General features: G+C 49.5%; 1 protein-coding gene across 10 annotated transcripts in view; it reads right to left on the reverse strand.

Annotated features, from left to right (window-relative positions):
• The window catches only part of LOC110497375 (lipopolysaccharide-responsive and beige-like anchor protein), a 319,123-nt gene that overhangs the window by 75,718 nt on the left and 224,078 nt on the right, over window positions 1-19,327 (reverse strand). For all 10 annotated transcript variants that reach the window (XM_090210434.1, XM_090210433.1, XM_036954299.2 and 7 more), the window contains 3 exons: window positions 18,170-18,310; window positions 15,593-15,712; window positions 10,562-10,714 (listed from right to left, as the gene is read on the reverse strand). In XM_090210434.1, coding sequence (XP_090066560.1) covers window positions 10,562-10,714; window positions 15,593-15,712; window positions 18,170-18,310 — 414 coding nt within the window. The remainder of the gene's footprint in view (window positions 1-10,561; window positions 10,715-15,592; window positions 15,713-18,169; window positions 18,311-19,327) is intronic.

Here is a 19,327-nt window from a genome sequence, read left to right on the forward strand (position 1 = left end):
ACTTCACACTAAAGGACTAGCTGCCGTCAACAGGCACTCCACAGAAAAGACGACCGTCTCGTCTGTCCCAGTTACCTGAGGGGAGGGTTCCTGTAGGCTGTCGGACTGCCTGACAGATATTTGACACTTCCAAAGGGACGAGGAGAAGCCGTGGTGGGTTTGGAGTGTAGACCTGTGTTCAACTCTGTCTCGCTCAGCTTCTGTTCCATCAGTCAACTGGTTTTTATTTATTTTACCTTTATTTAACCAGGCAAGTCAGTTAAGAACAAATTCTTATTTTCAATGACGGCCTGGGAACAGTGGGTTAACTGCCTGTTCAGGGGCAGAACGACCTTGTCAGCTCGGGGGTTTGAACTCGCAACCTTCCGGTTACTAGTCCAACGCTCTAACCACTAGGCTACCGTTTGACCCACCAAGCAGCTCCTGAGTGGGGTCTCACCCCTCTACATTTCTCTCTTTCTGGGTGGGGTCTCCCCCCTCTACATTTCTCTCTTTCTGGGTGGTTTAGTGGATGTTCCTGTCACTCTTTATAAAGAGGTCTGAGCATCGTGTTCTTATGGCCTTACGGTCCTTTCCCATGCGTGTAGTTTACGGAGCTGTCAGCAGAGTTACAAGAGGTTAGATGAGTGAGAGGAGCCACACTGAAGGAGTACAATAAACTGAAGGGGAAATATGTATTCATCAAGATCAAATATTCATCCTATTAAGATCACGGCATAGTCCACTTCCAGGTTCGGCATGTATGTGACTAGTAGAACCAGTAACCCCGGTGGCTGGTTAAGCCAAAGCACATGATCACCTGCTATTACCCTAATCATAAACAGATCTGAGAGAGAGAGAGAGGAGAGAGAGGGGAGAGAGAGGGGAGAGAGAGGGGAGAGAGAGGGGAGAGAGAGAGGGGAGAGAGAGAGAGAGAGAGAGAGAGAGAGAGAGAGAGAGAGGTTATTTGTTTGTCATTTATTGTGGAATGCTGGTGAAACATGACAGTGACCAGAGACGTCTAGTTATCTGGCGAGGGGGGATCAAGTAAAAATCAACAATCTCCCCTGATCTCTGTGTCACGCAACATCAAGACCAGAGTAAGGTGTGTGTGTATCTTATTTAACTAGGCAAGTCAGTTAAGAACAAACTCTTATTTACAATGACAGCCTACCCCGGCCGAACCCGGATGATGCTGGGACAATTGTGGGCCGCCCTATGGGACTCCCAATCACAGCTGGTTGTGATACAGCCTGGATTCGAACCAGGGTGTCTGTAGTGACGCCTCTATTACTGAGAGGCAGTGCCTTAGACCGCTGCGCCACTCAGGAGCCCTGTGTGATGTGTGTATGTGTGTGTGCGTGGTTAAGGTAAAGACATGGTCTCTCCACCGTGGGCCTGTTTACAATCCCTGGGTACATCTCAAACCTATGTATTTACAATGAGGGTCATGAATCTTGGAGCTGTATAAGCCTGGGTCAATCAAGGAGCCGTGTTTAGGGGAGCCAGACGGGTGGTGGGTTGGATTTAAAAGGGGTGTAGAGGGGTGGTGGTGGAGGGTTGTGGTGTAGATGGGTGGTGGTGGTGGGTTGGGGTGGACAGGGGTGGTGGTGCTGGGTTGGGGTGGAGAGGAGAGGAGAGGGGTGGTGGTGGAGGGTTGTAGAGGGGTGGTGGAGGGGTGTAGAGTGGTGGGGTGTGGAGGGGTGTAGAGTGGAGGGGTGTAGAGTGGTGGGGTGTAGAGTGGTGGTGGAGGGGTGTAGATGGAAGTAGAGGGGAGAGGAGGGTTGTAGAGGGTTGTAGGGGGAGTAGAGGGTTGTAGAGGGGAGTAGAGGGTTGTAGAGGGGAGTAGAGGGTTGTAGAGGGGAGTAGAGGGTTGTAGAGGGGAGTAGAGGGTTGTGTAGGGGAGTAGAGCATTGTAGAGGGGAGTAGAGAGTTGTAGAGGGAAGTAGATGGTTGTAGAGGGTTGTACAGGGTTGTACAGGGGAGTAGAGGGTTGTAGAGGGGAGTAGAGGGTTGTAGAGGGGAGTAGAGGGTTGTAGAGGGTTGTAGAGGGGAGTATAGGGTTGTAGAGGGTATAGAGGGGTGTAGAGGGTTGTAGAGGGGAGTAGAGGGTTGTAGAGGGGAGTAGAGGGTTGTAGAGGGTGTAGAGGGGTGTAGAGGGTTGTAGAGGGGAGTAGAGGGTTGTAGAGGGTGTAGAGGGGTGTAGAGGGTTGTAGAGGGGAGTAGAGGGTTGTAGAGGGTTATAGAGGGTTGTAGAGGGGAGTAGAGGGGTGTAGAGGGTTGTAGAGGGGTGTAGAGGGGTGTAGTGGGGAGTAGAGGGTTGTAGAGGGGTTTAGAGGGGTTTAGAGGGGTGTCGAGGGGAGCAGAGGGGTGAAGAGGGGTGTAGAGGGTTTTAGAGGGTTGTAGAGGGGAGTAGAGGGGTGTAGAGGGTTGTAAAGGGGAGTAGAGGGTTGAAGAGGGGAGTAGAGGGGAATAGAGGGGTGTAGAGGGGAGTAGAGGGTTGTAGAGGGGAGTAGAGGGGTGTAGAGGGGTATAGAGAGGAGTAGAGGGGTGTACAGGGTTTTAGAGGGGAGTAGAGGGTTGTAGAGGGTTGTAGAGGGGAGGAGAGGGTTGTACAGGGTTGTAGAGGGGAGTAGAGGGGTGTAGAGGGGAGTAGAGGGGTATAGAGGGGTGTAGAGAGGAGTAGAGGGGTGTAGAGGGTTGAAGAGGGGAGTAGAGGGTTGTATAGGGGAGTAGAGGGTTGTAGAGGGTTGTAGAGGGGAGTAGAGGGGACTAGAGGGGAGTAGACAGGAGTAGAGGAATGTAGAGGGTTGTAGAGGGGAGTAGAGGGTTGTAGAGGGTGTAGAGGGTTGTGGAGGGGAGTAGAGGGTTGTACAGGGTTGAAGAGGGGAGTAGAGGGTTGTAAAGGGGAGTAGAGAGTTGAAGAGGGGAGGAGAGGGTTGTACAGGGTTGTAGAGGGGAGTATAGGGGTGTAGAGGGGAGTAGAGGGGTATAGAGGGGTGTAGAGAGGAGTAGAGGGGTGTACAGGGGTGTACAGGGTTGAAGAGGGGAGTAGAGGGTTGTATAGGGGAGTAGAGGGTTGTAGAGGGTTGTAGAGGGGAGTAGAGGGGACTAGAGGGGAGTAGAGGGGAGTAGAGGGGAGTAGAGGGTTGTAGAGGGGAGTAGAGGGGAGTAGAGGGTTGTAAAGGGGAGCGCACACACACACACACTTATTTACTATTATTCTTAGCAGGAAAGTTCATTTTGAATGACCTAAAACAGGGTTGTAGAGGGGAGTAGAGGGTTGTAGAGGGTTATAGAGGGTTGTAGAGGGGAGTAGAGGGGTGTAGAGGGTTGTAGAGGGGTGTAGAGGGGTGTAGCGGGGAGTAGAGGGGTTTAGAGGGGTTTAGAGGGGTGTCGAGGGGAGCAGAGGGGTGAAGAGGGGTGTAGAGGGGTGTAGAGGGTTTTAGAGGGTTGTAGAGGGGAGTAGAGGGGTGTAGAGGGTTGTAAAGGGGAGTAGAGGGTTGAAGAGGGGAGTAGAGGGGAATAGAGGGGTGTAGAGGGGAGTAGAGGGTTGTAGAGGGGAGTAGAGGGGTGTAGAGGGGTATAGAGAGGAGTAGAGGGGTGTACAGGGTTTTAGAGGGGAGTAGAGGGTTGTAGAGGGTTGTAGAGGGAGGAGAGGGTTGTACAGGGTTGTAGAGGGGAGTAGAGGGGTGTAGAGGGGAAGTAGAGGGGTATAGAGGGGTGTAGAGAGGAGTAGAGGGGTGTAGAGGGGTGTACAGGGTTGAAGAGGGGAGTAGAGGGTTGTATAGGGGAGTAGAGGGTTGTAGAGGGGAGTAGAGGGGACTAGAGGGGAGTAGAGGGGAGTAGACAGGAGTAGAGGAATGTAGAGGGTTGTAGAGGGGAGTAGAGGGTTGTAGAGGGTGTAGAGGGTTGTGGAGGGGAGTAGAGGGTTGTACAGGGTTGAAGAGGGGAGTAGAGGGTTGTAAAGGGGAGTAGAGAGTTGAAGAGGGGAGGAGAGGGTTGTACAGGGTTGTAGAGGGGAGTATAGGGGTGTAGAGGGGAGTAGAGGGGTATAGAGGGGTGTAGAGAGGAGTAGAGGGGTGTACAGGGGTGTACAGGGTTGAAGAGGGGAGAAGAGGGTTGTATAGGGGAGTAGAGGGTTGTAGAGGGTTGTAGAGGGGACTAGAGGGGAGTAGAGGGGAGTAGAGGGTTGTAGAGGGGAGTAGAGGGGAGTAGAGGGTTGTAAAGGGGAGCAGAGGGTTGAAGATGGTTGAAGAGGGTTGTAGAGGGTTGAAGAGGGTTTTAGAGGGGTTTAGAGGGGTGAAGAGGGGTGTAGAGGGGTGTAGAGGGGTGTAGAGGGTTGTAGAGGGTTGTAGAGGGTTGTAGAGGGGAGTAGAGGGGTGTAGAGGGTTGTAGAGGGGAGTAGAGGGGTGTAGAGGGGAGTAGAGGGTTGTAGAGGGGTTTAGAGGGGTGTCGAGGGGAGCAGAGGGGTGTAGAGGGTTTTAGAGGGTTGTAGAGGGGAGTAGAGGGGTGTAGAGGATTGTAAAGGGGAGTAGAGGGTTGAAGAGGGAAGGAGAGGGGAGTAGAGGGTTGTACAGGGTTGTAGAGGGGAGTAGAGGGGTGTAGAGGGGTATAGAGAGGAGTAGAGGGGTGTACAGGGTTGTAGAGGGTTGTAGAGGGGTGTAGAGGGTTGTAGAGTGTTGTAGAGGGGAGTAGAGGGGTGTAGAGGGGTTTAGAGGGGTTTAGAGGGGTGTCGAGGGGTGTCGAGGGGAGCAGAGGGGTGAAGAGGGTTGTAGAGGGTTGTAGAGGGTTGAAGAGGGTTGTAGAGGGGTTTAGAGGGGTGAAGAGGGGTGTAGAGGGGTGTAGAGGGTTGTAGAGGGGTGTAGAGGGGTGTAGAGGGTTGTAGAGGGGAGTAGAGGGGAGTAGAGGGGAGTAGAGGGTTGTAGAGGGGAGTAGAGGGTTGTAGAGGGGAGTAGAGGGGAGTAGAGGGTTATAGAGGGTTGTAGAGGGTTGTAGAGGGTTGTAGAGGGTTGTAGAGGGGAGTAGAGGGGAGTAGAGGGTTGTAGAGGGGAGTAGAGGGGTGTAGAGGGTTGTAGAGGGGTGTAGAGGGTTGTAGAGGGGAGTAGAGGGGAGTAGAGGGTTGTAGAGGGTTGTAGAGGGGTTTAGAGGGGAGCAGAGGGGTGAAGAGAGGTGTAGAGGGTTTTAGAGGGTTGTAGAGGGGAGTAGAGGGGTGTAGAGGGTTGTAAAGGGGAGTAGAGGGTTGAAGAGGGGAGGAGAGGGGAGTAGTGGGTTGTACAGGGTTGTAGAGGGGAGTAGAGGGGTGTAGAGGGGTATAGAGAGGAGTAGAGGGGTGTACAGGGTTGTAGAGGGGAGTAGAGGGGAGTAGAGGGTTGTAGAGGGGAGTAGAGGGTTGTAGAGGGGAGTAGAGGGGTGTAGAGGGTTGTAGAGGGGAGTAGAGGGGAGTAGAGGGTTGTAGAGGGGTGTAGAGGGGAGTAGAGGTGTGTAGAGGGGTGTAGAGGGGTGTAGAGGGGTGTAGAGGGGTATAGAGGGTTGTAGAGGGGAGTAGAGGGTTGAAGAGGGGAGGAGAGGGGAGTAGAGGGTTGTAAAGGGGAGTAGAGGGTTGAAGAGGGGAGTAGAGGGGAGTAGAGGGGGTGTAGAGGGTTGTAAAGGGGAGTAGAGGGTTGAAGAGGGGAGGAGAGGGGAGTAGAGGGTTGTAAAGGGGAGTAGAGGGTTGTAAAGGGGAGTAGAGGGGTGTAGAGGGGAGTAGAGGGTTGTAGAGGGGAGTAGAGGGGAGTAGAGGGTTGTAGAGGGGAGTAGAGGGTTATAGAGGGTTGTAGAGGGGAGTAGAGGGGTGTAGAGGGGTATAGAGAGGAGTAGAGGGGTGTACAGGGTTGTAGAGGGTTGTAGAGGGGTGTAGAGGGTTGTAGAGGGGAGTAGAGGGGTGTAGAGGTGAGTAGAGGGGTGTAGAGGGGTGTAGAGGGTTTTAGAGGGTTGTAGAGGGGAGTAGAGGGTTGAAGAGGGGAGGAGAGGGGAGTAGAGGGTTGTACAGGGTTGTAAAGGGGAGTAGAGGGGTGTAGAGGGTTGTAGAGGGTTATAGAGGGTTGTAGAGGGGAGTAGAGGGTTGTAGAGGGTTATAGAGGGTTATAGAGGGTTGTAGAGGGGAGTAGAGGGGAGTAGAGGGGAGTAGAGGGTTGTAGTGGGGAGTAGAGGGGTGTAGAGGGTTTTAGAGGGGTGTAGAGGGTTGTAGAGGGGAGTAGAGGGTTGTAGTGGGAAGTAGAGGGGTGTAGAGGGTTTTAGAGGGGTGTAGAGGGTTGTAGAGGGGAGTAGAGGGTTGTAGAGGGTTATAGAGGGGAGTAGAGGGTTGTAGAGGGTTGTAGAGGGGTGTAGAGGGGTGTAGTGGGGAGTAGAGGGTTGTAGAGGGGTTTAGAGGGGTTTAGAGGGGTGTCGAGGGGAGCAGAGGAGTGAAGAGGGGTGTAGAGGGTTTTAGAGGGTTGTAGAGGGGAGGAGAGGGGAGTAGAGGGTTGTACAGGGGAGGAGATGGGAGTAGAGGGGTGTAGAGGGGTATAGAGAGGAGTAGAGGGGTGTACAGGGTTGTAGAGGGTTGTAGAGGGGTGTAGAGGGTTGTAGAGGGTTGTAGAGGGGAGTAGAGGGGAGTAGAGGGGTGTAGAGGGGAGTAGAGGGGAGTAGAGGGGAGTAGAGGGTTGTAGAGGGGTGTAGATGGGAGTAGAGGGTTGTAGCGGGGAGGTGGCGGAGGGGTGTAGAGGGGTGTAGAGGGGTGTAGAGGGTTGAAGAGGGGTGTAGAGGGGAGTAGAGGGGAGTAGAGGGGAATAGAGGGGTGTAGAGGGGAGTAGAGGGTTGTAGAGGGGAGTAGAGGGGTATAGAGAGGAGTAGAGGGGTGTACAGGGTTGTAGAGGGGAGTAGAGGGTTGTAGAGGGGAGTAGAGGGGAGTAGAGGGTTGTATAGGTTTGAAGAGGGGTGTAGAGGGTTGAAGAGGGGTGTAGAGGGGTGTAGAGGGGAGTAGAGGGGAGTAGAGGGGAGTAGTGGGGTGGTGGTAGAGGGGTGTAGAGGGGAGTAGAGGGGAGTAGAAGGGTGGTGGTAGAGGGGTGTAGAGGGGAGTAGAGGGGAGTAAGGCTGAGGAATGTAGTGCGTTCAGACAAAGGCATGCAGCAGTAATACTGTGTGGTTGGTTGGTTACTGCAGAATACTGTGAACATGACACATCTGTGAAACTTGAGCACACAAGATGCAAATACCCCAAAATAAATGGCACTAGAACCCATTGTGTTCTCCTTTACTCAATGTGAATTAAATGAGGCCTACATCTTCACATATGGAAACTAATACAGGCTAATTTTACAAACAAAAACTCACACACTACAAAAACATTGCACAAGCTGTAGACTACACACACACACACACACTCCCTCTCTCCCTGATGCAAAATGGAAAAAAAACTGCCATTTTACGTGGCACAATCCTCTTCCATGTGGAGGGTTTAATGGCCCTCCCAGATTGGGCTTTAATTAGCTGTTAATCATCTATGGTGCTTAATTAACGAGCCGAGCAGCTTCCTCCCTCCGTGGTGTTGCTGGGCCATTAGGAGCAGACGACAAGCTCAAAGAGCCAAACAGATCCATTAACTCCCCCCCTCTCATCTCAGACTCTCTTTCTCAACCCCTCACTGCTCATCTCCTTCAGTCCCCCTCTCATAATGTCACCAGAGCCAGCTGAACCCTCTAATGCCAGCTATCAGTCATGAGGGGAAACCCGCCTCATCCCTCCCTCCCTCCTTCCCTCCCCTTCCCCAGGGTGACGGGACTAACTTCCTCTAATGGTGTCAGTATGTGAGGAGGACGTGTTGTCTAGAATGAGAGGGTTAATGCCCAGGAGCGTTCAAGACACTCCATGTTCATTACAGATCAAACTAACCTGCGTTCCGTTCTCTTTCGCTGGACATTCTCCATCTCATACGAGTTGTAATTGATCTTGTGACACAGCAACGTGTTTCGGCGACAATGTCAATGTCCTCCCTCTGTTCTTTCTACCACCGTAAAGGGAAGCCTGCTGTGACATCTAGCTTACACACAGTCTTAAAGAGGGCGCATTGAAATAACATTTAGCAAGACAGAGAACAATATCTCTCGTCGTTCTCCTGAGGGAGAGTCTGTCTCAGTAGCCCCAGGTGTGTCGGCCTGTCAGATATTCCATAACAGCTGGGGAGCGGGGGCTGTTCTAGACACCACAGACAGCTCTGTTCCTGCAGGCAATAATATCTGTTCCGTCACCATACGACGTCCCACTGGAACACATCGACTAAAGGAACTTCTGTTCCTACTGAAGTGGTATTCATGGGAAATGCATGAAGACGTCCAGACAAAGCATGTGAACGCAGATAGTTTCAACAGATAATTTACACACGGCTCTTCATCTATGCAGATTACATTCTTTAAAAAAACAACTGATACTAGATGAGTAGGCAAATACCAGTAACTATTGTTTGATCTACTTCCATTGTGTTGTTCTCTCACAAAGCCTGGCGCCCTGACATCCTGTGTGTATTGGGAGCATCTCAACGCCTCCTCTCTGCCCGCCTGTCCTCTACTCTCGCTGCCGAGCTGCTCTGCTGTGCAGGATGGATCGATATCGGCAGGATTGGCACAAAGTGGAGGAGAGAAACAAAGGGCTGGATCGATCTACACTGTAATGGCGTGTGTGTGTGAGTCTGTTCTAGGTTGGGCATAATTGCCTCGGTCCTGGAGGAAAACAGAGCACCATGGGAATTACAGCGAAGGGAAACTAGACCAGTACGGACACACAACAGTTGAATCACAGCAACAAACATAATTCATGACCGTGCTCAGTGATACTCTGTGGAAGAGATCAGGAGATCCTGCTATGCTTAGCGGTAAGGGGGACGTGATAAGGACATTTGAGTTCCATGTGAAGAAGCCGCCACTGAATCCCCCCCACCGCTGCAGTCAGACAGCGTCACAGAGCAGTCCACCTTACAGCGCTGGGGGTTAACGGCAGTCAAACTGTCAGCCAGCCAAATGCTGCCCTGGCCGCTAATTAGCTGTAGGCTCCAGTGGTCCGACTACCTACTGTAACATCTGCAGTAACAGCCTGCTCTATAGATCATCTGTCCACTAGGCAGTCAGACAGACCGACAGCAGAACACACACTGCTGTAGCAGTACTATGTCCAACTGTCTAACCACCACACAGCCAAGCCATCTGACTGGGGATAACACGCCCAGCTGGAAGGAAATGTGGGTGTGTACATGCTTGTGTGTGTGTGTGTGTGTGTCAGACATTGGTCTGTCCATCTGAGAGTGTGTGGCAATGAGTCTATGTGCATGTGTGTGAGTACATTGACGATAGCAATCTGTGTATGCGTGTCTGAGTGCTTACCGACCCCCCCCCCATCTCTGTGGCGTTGGCGTGTCACCTTAGGTTGTGTGATTAATGACGTGGGCTGAGTCCCATCAGCGTCCTGATTAACACGACCACATAGGTCACAGAGCACAGCCTGATCACCACAGCCTTCCCTGCTGCCTCATCAGCCACTCATTACTACCACTGGGCAGAGACTGGAGAGAGGTGGGAAGTGTCTAGGTCCTAAAAGACATGCCAGGAGTAGCATCATGAAACTATGTGGCAGGGCAGGACATAGCTCCATGGTTATTAGCTCTGCCCTATGTCTCTGGGAGAGCATCTCAAGGGTCAGGGGTGGTTTATGTGAATCCTTGTTTCGGAAAGGAGAGAGAGAGGGGAGGAAGCCATTAGACTGTTTGAGACGGTATTATTTTACAATCTTCAACGCAGTGGTTTAAACAGAGGTGACAAACAGTTTGAGCATGACACCAGAAAAACGTGGAGCTTTTTGACCTTCTGGAACATCTGAAATGGGAGAGAGGAGGAATCTAATCTTGAGCACAATCTCTGCTGCTTCTCTGTGTGTAAGAGGACACTGCAGTCACTGTGGTGCTATAAAACTACGACAGTAATTCTGACAACTAAATATACACAGGTCTGGTGTGCTTGGGGACAGGAGGGAGAGATCAGAAACTGGACACCACATCATCCTCCTCAATAACTCCTTGGCCGTGTGAGATGGTCTTTAATAAGTCTGCTGGCAAAGCAGAGTCATGTCAGAGGAGCGGGAGGATCAAGTAACAGGAAGGGACCGGAGCTGGACAGGAAATAACACTGTCTCTTTACATTAGCATTTCCCTTCTAAGCTAGTCTAGCGTGGAGGAGGGGTAGGGATCTGACAGGGCTTCAGAGGAGTGGTTTGATGACATGTGAGGAAGAGAACGGCTGTGTGTGAGTGAGTGTGTGAGTGAGTGAGTGAGTGAGTGAGTGAGTGAGTGAGTGAGTGAGTGAGTGAGTGAGTGAGTGAGTGAGTGAGTGAGTGAGTGAGTGAGTGAGTGAGTGAGTGAGTGAGTGAGTGAGTGAGTGAGTGAGTGAGTGAGTGAGTGAGTGAGTGAGTGAGTGAGTGAGTGAGTGAGTGAGTGAGTGAGTGAGTGAGTGAGAGAGAGAGAGAGAGAGAGAGAGAGAGAGAGAGAGAGAGAGAGAGGGTGTGTGTGTGTGTGACGTACCAGTCTGTTGATACGTACAAACTCCTCGGGGGTCTTAGCCCAGGGTGGTAGCTCCACGTCAGACACCACAGTCCCATCCTCCATCACCCCCAGGCTGTAGTTGTTGGCGTTTACAAACATCTCAGGGAGGTAGTAGAACTCCGGGGTCAACTCCTGGACAGACAGACAGACAGACATTAACACTGTAGAGCCAACCTGAACCGTCCCTTCACTAAGTTATGTCATGTTCATGTACTGATAGTGGATACAGTACATTCTAGAATAGTTTTGTCTCACATTTGTAGTCAATAAATCACCCCTTTTAGTTAGGGAGAAGAGTATCACAGTAAGCCATTTCCTCATTCCAATAACACTGACAAGATGCTCTGTGATACAGCCTCCAGTCTCAGTGTGTGGGACACGACATTAGAATGTGACTACTGAGGACCCAACGTCCTGACAGCCAGGTAGAAAGAACAGGGGACTGTGACCTTCAGAGTGAGAAGCTACAGTTTAGAGAGAGAGTTCATTAACAGAAAGAGAGAGAGAGAGAGAAGACACGGTGTAAAGTACATTTAGAACGCATGTGGATATATGAGTGTGTGTGTGTGTGTGTGTGTGTGTGTGTGTGTGTGTGTGTGTGTATGTGTGTGTGTGTGTGTGTGTATGTGTGTGTGTGAGCGGAAGGTCCTTTAATCTGGGACTGCCACTGTCGTCCCTCAGACAGCTAGTCAGAAGCTAGTCGCAACACTTGAGCTGTGCCATTACTCATGGAAATTACATTTCAGACTGCTCATCTGCTGCCTGCCTGCTACCACGCTGCAAGCAGGCAGGCCGATAAAAGGCATCAAAACCTTTCGTGTGTGTGTGTGTGTGTGTGCGCGCGCTGGGGTTTCCACGCTTTTTGAAAGGGGGGTTGTCTGTAATCGTAGAGCGCCAAACAGAATATATGATGTTCTATTTTCTATGCTTCTCAAAGGATTTTCTGAAGGATTAGAAGGAGCGACAGGTCACAGAACTCACCACAATGTGATTGTGTGTCTGTGCACAGTTGAACACTTCGTTATGGAATTATGACATTTCACGATGGGCCCCAAAAAAACATCAACGTTCGTGTAAACTGAAGAGCTCGAATGTTAAGACCTTGAGGGTGTAAACCTTAAACCCGGCTTCATTTCTAACAAACCATAGCTCAGCCTCAATGTGTATGAAACGCCTTCATATACAGAAAGAAACAAACGTTTAGATTATGGGGCAAACCAAAACATATCGTGATAAATCTTTGCCTTCCCGCAAACAGAAATAAAACACTAACGTCGTTAGGAGTGTGTGTGGGCACGTGGAACTAACTGGTAAGACTGGACAATGTGCGTGTTGAATTAACCCACTTCCGGGCGCCTCCTGATACGTACAACAAACAATAGCACGACACCCAATGTCAATCCCGTGTTTAATCGGCGTACATCTACCCCTCGTGATATACTGAACCTACCCATCAACATAACAAGTGTCAAACATGAACTACGGCCATATTCCACAGCAGGGAATTGAACCATGGATTTACGTATGGAGCAGGCACTCCTATTTCAACATGATACATCCACAGCCAGTATATAAACAGAGCACCGCAAGTATGAAGACAAGCCACAACACAAGTGTAACTCTTCATTTGATTCCACTATAAAACAATAGCTAATGAGTGAGTAACTCTTAATAAAATAACCTGTTAATAAAGCATTGAGGAGCAGTTGTCTTGTAACGTGTCCTGGGTCGTGTTCAGTTGGCACAAAACGTAAGAAAACAGAGTGAGACGGGGAGGTACTACTTGTCTGAAACGGAACTTGTCCAATAAGGAACACTTTTTTTTTTTTTTTCAGTTGCAAAATATTTTGTGTGTGTAACCCTAACCTTAATGAACACAACCCAGTTCTGTCCGACTAGAGCTGAACCAGTGAACCGTCTCCTAGGTCGTGTTCAGTTGGCACAAAACGGAGTGCCTAGGTTTTGCTACGGTAGGACTTAATGAACAAGACCCTGAACTGTTTGACAGAACACAGTGTGACTGGGCCTGCTGACTGGTCACTGTCCTGATGGACAGAGAGAGAGAGACAGGGTGACATTCTGACATCAGGGATGACCAGACCAGAGTCAACACCCATCGGTCATGTCCTCGTCTCCCTGTGACATGGCTGTGTGTGACAACCTGACATGCAAATACATACTGGCAAATAGGCTACAGGTAGGAGCTGGGAACTGTAAGGGCTGCACGCATGTACGCACATGTACAACAACACACACAGAATCCCTGGAAGGCTGTCTATAAGCTCAGACCTGAGAGCAGTCCTCACTGCATCCAACAGGACGGAGACAAATACACGATTAGACAGGAAGCTAGTGAGTTCACTTCCTCTAGATGTGTTGTGTGGGTGGTAACCCGAGACATGGGGTGGTAGCTAGCCGGAGAGATACCCTGTGTCAGTCCATAACCACATATCCAAACCTACAGATTGACCGGAGGGGAGCTCAGTCAGGAGAGAAAGAACCAAGCACATGTTCTGTCATCACAACCAATCCATGTCATACAACCACGAAAGCTTCAGAGACTACTGATCAAAGGTCCAAACTAATCCTTCTACCCTCCCCCCCCTGCCTCCTCCCCCCTCCTTCGCTACTTCAGTCAATCTTGAATTGAACCTTTGGCCTATTGGGCCCCCTCTCCACTGGGCTTTGGGTCTATGGCGGGTCAGAACATTGGGCCCCCTCTCCACTGGGCTTTGGGTCTATGGCGGGTCAGAACATTGGGCCCCCTCTCCACTGGGCTTTGGGTCTATGGCGGGTCAGACCAATCCTCTGCTACAGTTTGGGTCTCTAAGGCCCCAACCCTCCTCTTTTAACAAGTGACCCACGCTCTTAAAACATTTATGAGTACAGGCAGCCATCTTGTTTCAAATGTAGACTTGGCCTGCTCTTTGGGCCTGGGTCGGGTGGAGTGGTGGCTGGGGGAGTTGGAAGGAGTTGACGGTTGATCGCGCTTCGCCTCCAATGATAAAACATATGGCTCGCATTACCGGTAACACTTGATTGCGAAAGCCCAGGGAGAGAGAGAGAGAGAGAATTTAGCTTGGTCTCAGTCTAGACCTGTCACAGTGGATCAACCACAAGAGCTCCACTCCACATCAAAACACACAGGAACAGGCTCAACCCTGCACTCAATAATACAGCTTCCATGTTGAGTTGAGTTTAGCCACGTCAAAATAACAGAACGTTCTTTCCTCGCATGGATGATCTCATTCACCTTGTTAACAAAGAAGGGTTACAAATGAGATGTATCAATTTAGCATGCTAAGTATACCATTTAGCTTTAGCTTCAGGACTATTGTAGGAAACTCTAAGAACCTTCTATTCCTTCTAAAGGGGGGGAAAAGTCTTAGTGTGTTTTGTATCCCAGTGCATAACATGGTGATAACAGGTTAAAGACGCCAGTCCAGTCTGTCTGTAGCGTAGGAGAGACCGTGATGACCTCCGGCCACAATCCCCTGACCCCTCCTGACCTTTTGCCTTAGCCCAAAGGCATCGTTGTGTGTGTGTTTGTGTGTACTGTTGAAGTGTACTGGGGGGAGGGGGCCTATGGCCCCTGCAGTGACCCATGACAGGACAGGATTGGGGATCACAGAAGCTGGCCTCTGACCACAGTAGAGCAGGGGCCACTGCACATAATGGAGGGACCGGGGCAGAGAGTGTAGCGGGGAGGCCCCCTGTATTTCCCCCACCTTGTTAAGAAGGGCCGGGGGTCTCCTTCAGCCCTTCACCCCCCCCGGCCCTTCTTAACAAGGTGGGGGAAATACAGGGGGTCTCCTTCAGCCCTTCACCCCCCCGGCACTTCTTAACAAGGTGGGGGAAATACAGGGGGCCGTGCCGCCACCTCAGACTGGACAAATTTACACCAGGCCTCCCCGGGTCGACCCCATGGAAGCAAGAGGCCTCGTAAAATGTCCAACCTTCAGTTTGAGGTCAGGTTTTGTGGAGTGGACAGGTTTAAGACGTGAGGAAGTGGGCTTGTTGTTTTTAAACCAGTGTGTTTGTTTGCTCATTAGATTAGCCACTTTCTCTCTCCGGTGATGAGAGGGAGAGAAGAGGGGCCTTTGAGAAGGCTTTAGGCTAATTCAATGAAAAGGGTGTAATTTGAAAGTTGAATGTTTGTTTGGAATACGTTTGGAAGATAATGTTGACATTTGACCCCCTAGCTTTGAAAAGCATATTAAGAACATATTCTTATTTATTATATGCAAAATCTGATATCACTATCTAAATCAATTGATATCCATCAATCACAAACAAACTAAAGTGTGTTTATTTCCACACAGAAAACCATACATTTTATCAAAACACTTCTATCACAACTAAAAGGTAACCAGTCTGTAGAGACTGATGCCACCCTCTCCTCCTATCCTAGTACGTTCCCTGGTTCCTGGGGTCTAGACAGTGGTGGCCTCTCCTCCTATCCTAGTATGTTCCCTGGCTCCTGGGGTCTAGACAGTGGTGGCCTCTCCTCCTATCCTAGTACGTTCCCTGGTTCCTGGGGTCTAGACAGTGGTGGCCTCTCCTCCTATCCTAGTACGTTCCCTGGTTCCTGGGGTCTAGACAGTGGTGGCCTCTCCTCCTATCCTAGTACGTTCCCTGGTTCCTGGGGTCTAGACAGTGGTGGCCTCTCCTCCTATCCTAGTACGTTCCCTGGCTCCTGGGGTCTAGACAGTGGTGGCCTCTCCTCCTATCCTAGTATGCTCCCTGGCTCCTGGGGTCTGGACAGTGGTGGCCTCTCCACACACTGGCGGGCTGCTGAAGGGTCTGGAGGTGTTGAGGGTCTCGGTGTGTGAACTTGTGGGTGAACGTCCAGAGAAGTGTGCAGACCTCAGAGGCCCTCTCTAGTCGATACTCTGGTACACTGTCTGTCTTTCAACAGCTAGCTCCACTGTGAGGAGGTGGCGGCAGTGTGTGTGTGTGTGTGTGTGTGTGTGTGTGTGTGTGTGTGTGTGTGTGTGTGTGTGTCGCTACCTTGACGTCGGACGTGTCTCTCTGGCAGTTCCTCCAGGCCCGGGACACGGAGGAGAAGGTGCGGTCAGCGTGGTCAAACTTCCCTCCCTGGAAGTTGAGGAACATGGTGGTGAAGGGTTCCTGGAAATTGAGAGAAGAAGAATAATAGAAGAGAACGAGAGAAGAAGAATGAGAGAATGATCAGTTATCCACATATCCTGTGACACTGTGGTGTACTGTACATTTGAGAAAAAGGAGAAGAAGAAATGACATTTGACCCCACATCCTTATGATGAAGCGTTTTTAAACTATAGTAAAATTAGTCTGAATGTGTACACTGAGTATACCCCCTCAAAACAGCCTTAATCAGGAATCCAGTCTACAGGGTGTTAAAAGTGCTCTAAAAGGAATGCTGGCCCATGTTGACTCCAATGCTTCTCACAGTTGTGTCAAGTTGGCTGGATGTCCTTTGGGAGGTGGAACATTCTTAATACCCACAGGAAACTGTTGAGTGTGAAAAACCCAGCAGCGTTGCAGTTCTTGACACAAACCGGTGCGCCTGGCACCTACTACCATACCCTGTTAAAAAGCACTATTTTTATCACCCTCTGAATGGCACACATACACAACCCATGTCTCAATTGTCTCCAGGCTTAAACATCCCTTATTAACCCGTCTCCTCCCCTTCATCTACACTGACTGAAGTGGATTTAACAAGTGACATCAATAAGGGGTCATAGCTTTCACCTGGTTAGTCTGTGTAATGGAAAGAGCAGGTGTTCTTAATGTTTTGTACAATCAGTGTATGTACTGAAGTTCAATGTGTATATTACCAAAAAAAACAGCATTTGCTATTGGCTAAAAAACACGTTTTGCAACAACGCTCAAATCTGGCTTTACATTTCTGTAATCTACATTTCCAAAAGTTGCTTTTTAAGGTAATATCTTACAGCTAATACCCTTAATGCAACGACGACAGATTGTCTGACTTGTTGACACTGTCACAAACCACTGAAATGAACTAAGCGAACGGCAGGCGTCACTGTGTGGCTGTGAAGCCTGTAGAGGTGTGTTATTGGTGCGTTTCTAATCACGCTTAATCTTGCTTGTGTCGATCAACAGACCGTCCCTCTGAAACAACAGACCGTCCCTCTGAAACAACAGACCGTCCCTCTGAAACAACAGACCGTCCCTCTGAAACAACAGACCGTCCCTCTGAAACAACAGACCGTCCCTCTGAAACAACAGCCCCCGAGTGAGACGGACACAATTAGCCAGGCTAACACTACTATTAGCCAGGCTAACACTTTCATAATGAATACGCTTATATGGACAGGGGGGGGGGGTCTGATTCTAGATCAGCACTCTTACTCTGAGATGATTTTGAATACAGGACCGGGACTTTTAAGGTCTGTCCTAGTGTTGATATAGGCTTCCTATCCCATCCATACGTTGACACTTGATTTGAAGGGCATTTGGTAAAGTGGATTTAAAATAAGCCAGTAATAAGCCAGCTAATGATGTGATGGGATCAATGGTTTTTCCATAGGGAGCTACTGGGACAATTACAGGACAATTCAAGGGCCCTGGAAGGTTAGAATCCCTCCCTGCATGGCAGAATGGTCCCCTGTGGATGGAACAGAAAGAGTCTGATATCGGCTGGATGAGGGTTACATACAGTGACCAATATAACTAGCAAAAGCACCACGTGGGAGAAAGATAACTTCATGAAATCTTTAGATTGAGTAGTTTCGAAGCAGAAGTTTAAAAAATAGTACAGAATAATAGCCCCTCATTAAACATAGTTCAATTGAAGACTTAATGAAAAAAAATGTTTAAAACATTTGGAGTTCCTCTTATGTTGCAAAGACACACAGAAAGAAACACGTTATGAATTTAGCTTCGGCGTGCTGCTTCTCTGTTTTACGAGCAGCACAACATAGAAATAACCAAGGCCAGCCAGGGACAACACACTGTGCATACGTTAGCGTGTAGATGGAGCCTGTATTTCACTGTGACATAAATCAACCTGACTCTCTATGTATCCATGGCCAATTAGAAAACAACAATTAGCTGCAATGGGGCGTGCTACAAGTCTAATGATGAATAGGTAGTAAATTTTACACCATGACGGGTAGGTGGCAACTGTAATGCATTCATTTCTAAATGTAATCTGTTCTTCATAAAGCAGTGACAGAAATGAAGGCCTAAATCCTATTCTATACACATCGTGGTGGGATTCAGTACTTTCATTTAACCTTAAAATGGACCAAGTTGAACCATTGAGGTCAAAATAAGTATTTTGCCATTTTAATGTGTCGAAAAAGGCAAGTTATCTTTACAAGCGAGACATTTTCACCGGATAGGTGCAGTGAAATGTGTTGTTCTACAGGGTCAACCATAGCAGTACGGCAGTCCTGGAGAGAATGTGAGTAAAGTGCCTTGTTCAAGGACACGTCGACAGATTTTTCACCTCGGCGGCTCGGGATTTAGAACCAGTGACATTTCGGTTACTGGCCCCGACGCTCTAACCGCTAGGCTACCTGGGAGTAGGTGGGGTGGATATAGGTGGGGTACAGCTGGGGGAAGTTAACTTACGATGCGCAGCAGCCACATCTGGGTGAAGGAGGAGGTGGAGTAGTGGGTTCCGTAGTGGAACTTGGGCACCTGGTCGTCCTCCCAGGATTCATAGCGGTCGTTGAAGAACGCCGCCCTCTTGGGGTTCAGGGCACCAATGGGCTGTGAGGAGAAAGAAACGTAAAATGTTATTACAACGTTATTACAACAGAGACTGATAGACACGGAATAGAGATAAAAGAGAAAGAGAGAGAAAGAGTGGCAGTACAAAGAGAAGATAGAAACATTTTATAACACAGTACAATTGAACTCTTTTAGCTTTCAGAGAGAAGACTTTGCTTCAAACACAGGGCATATATATTCAAATGATGTTAGTAACCTTTGTGCGTTCGCCGAATGAATATTAGATGCTGTGTTGTTTTGAGGATCAATCCATTCCAACAGAGTGCATTTCACTTCATAGCCCTGAAACACAACCCCCTGCGGCTAGTCTGTCAGAGAGAACGAATGTGTTGCGATGAAAGGAGGCCTAGGAACATCAATAGCAAGGGCCGGGAGGTTCCTTCTTCCATTTTTATTAATCTGTAGCTAATATACTAGTCAGGAGAAGCAGCATCCATTGTGGGTCTAAAAAATGGATCAGTTGCATTAATTTCCCATTGATCTCAGAGAAACCAATACCTGGCTGAGCCTGGCTTATTATTTAAATGCTCATTTATAGAAATCCCTTTTTTACCCGTTCAATTTGTATTAGTCTTCTATTAGCCCTCCTCCTCCTCCTCTTCATCCCTCGCTCCAAACACACCTCCTCTCTGATCAATGGTAATGGAATGATGGCCTTTTGAAGATGAAGCACTGGCTGGTGGATCGATAGGCCCTCTCTCATATCATAGTGCTGTCATGGGAGGCCTCGTCCAGACTGGGGAGAGGCTATTGATCTGATGCTGCTGTTACTGTGTCGGGCGGGTGTAATGGTGTGTGTGTCTGATTGTATCCAAGGGTGCACCCATTCAAGACCGTACCCAATTACCTTCCTTATACTCCAACAACCGGAAAAGAACAGGAACACACACACGCCAACACACACACCGCCTCATGCCGACACAGTGTGCTGGGCTGTGCTGACAGTGACACACTATTGGCTTACCCAGGGCTACTGGGGGTGGGAGTACACACGCT

The sequence above is a fragment of the Oncorhynchus mykiss genome, chromosome 19 (genome assembly GCF_057628025.1).
Source record: "Oncorhynchus mykiss isolate SJ-2025 chromosome 19, ASM5762802v1, whole genome shotgun sequence".
Lineage (NCBI taxonomy): Eukaryota > Metazoa > Chordata > Actinopteri > Salmoniformes > Salmonidae > Oncorhynchus > Oncorhynchus mykiss.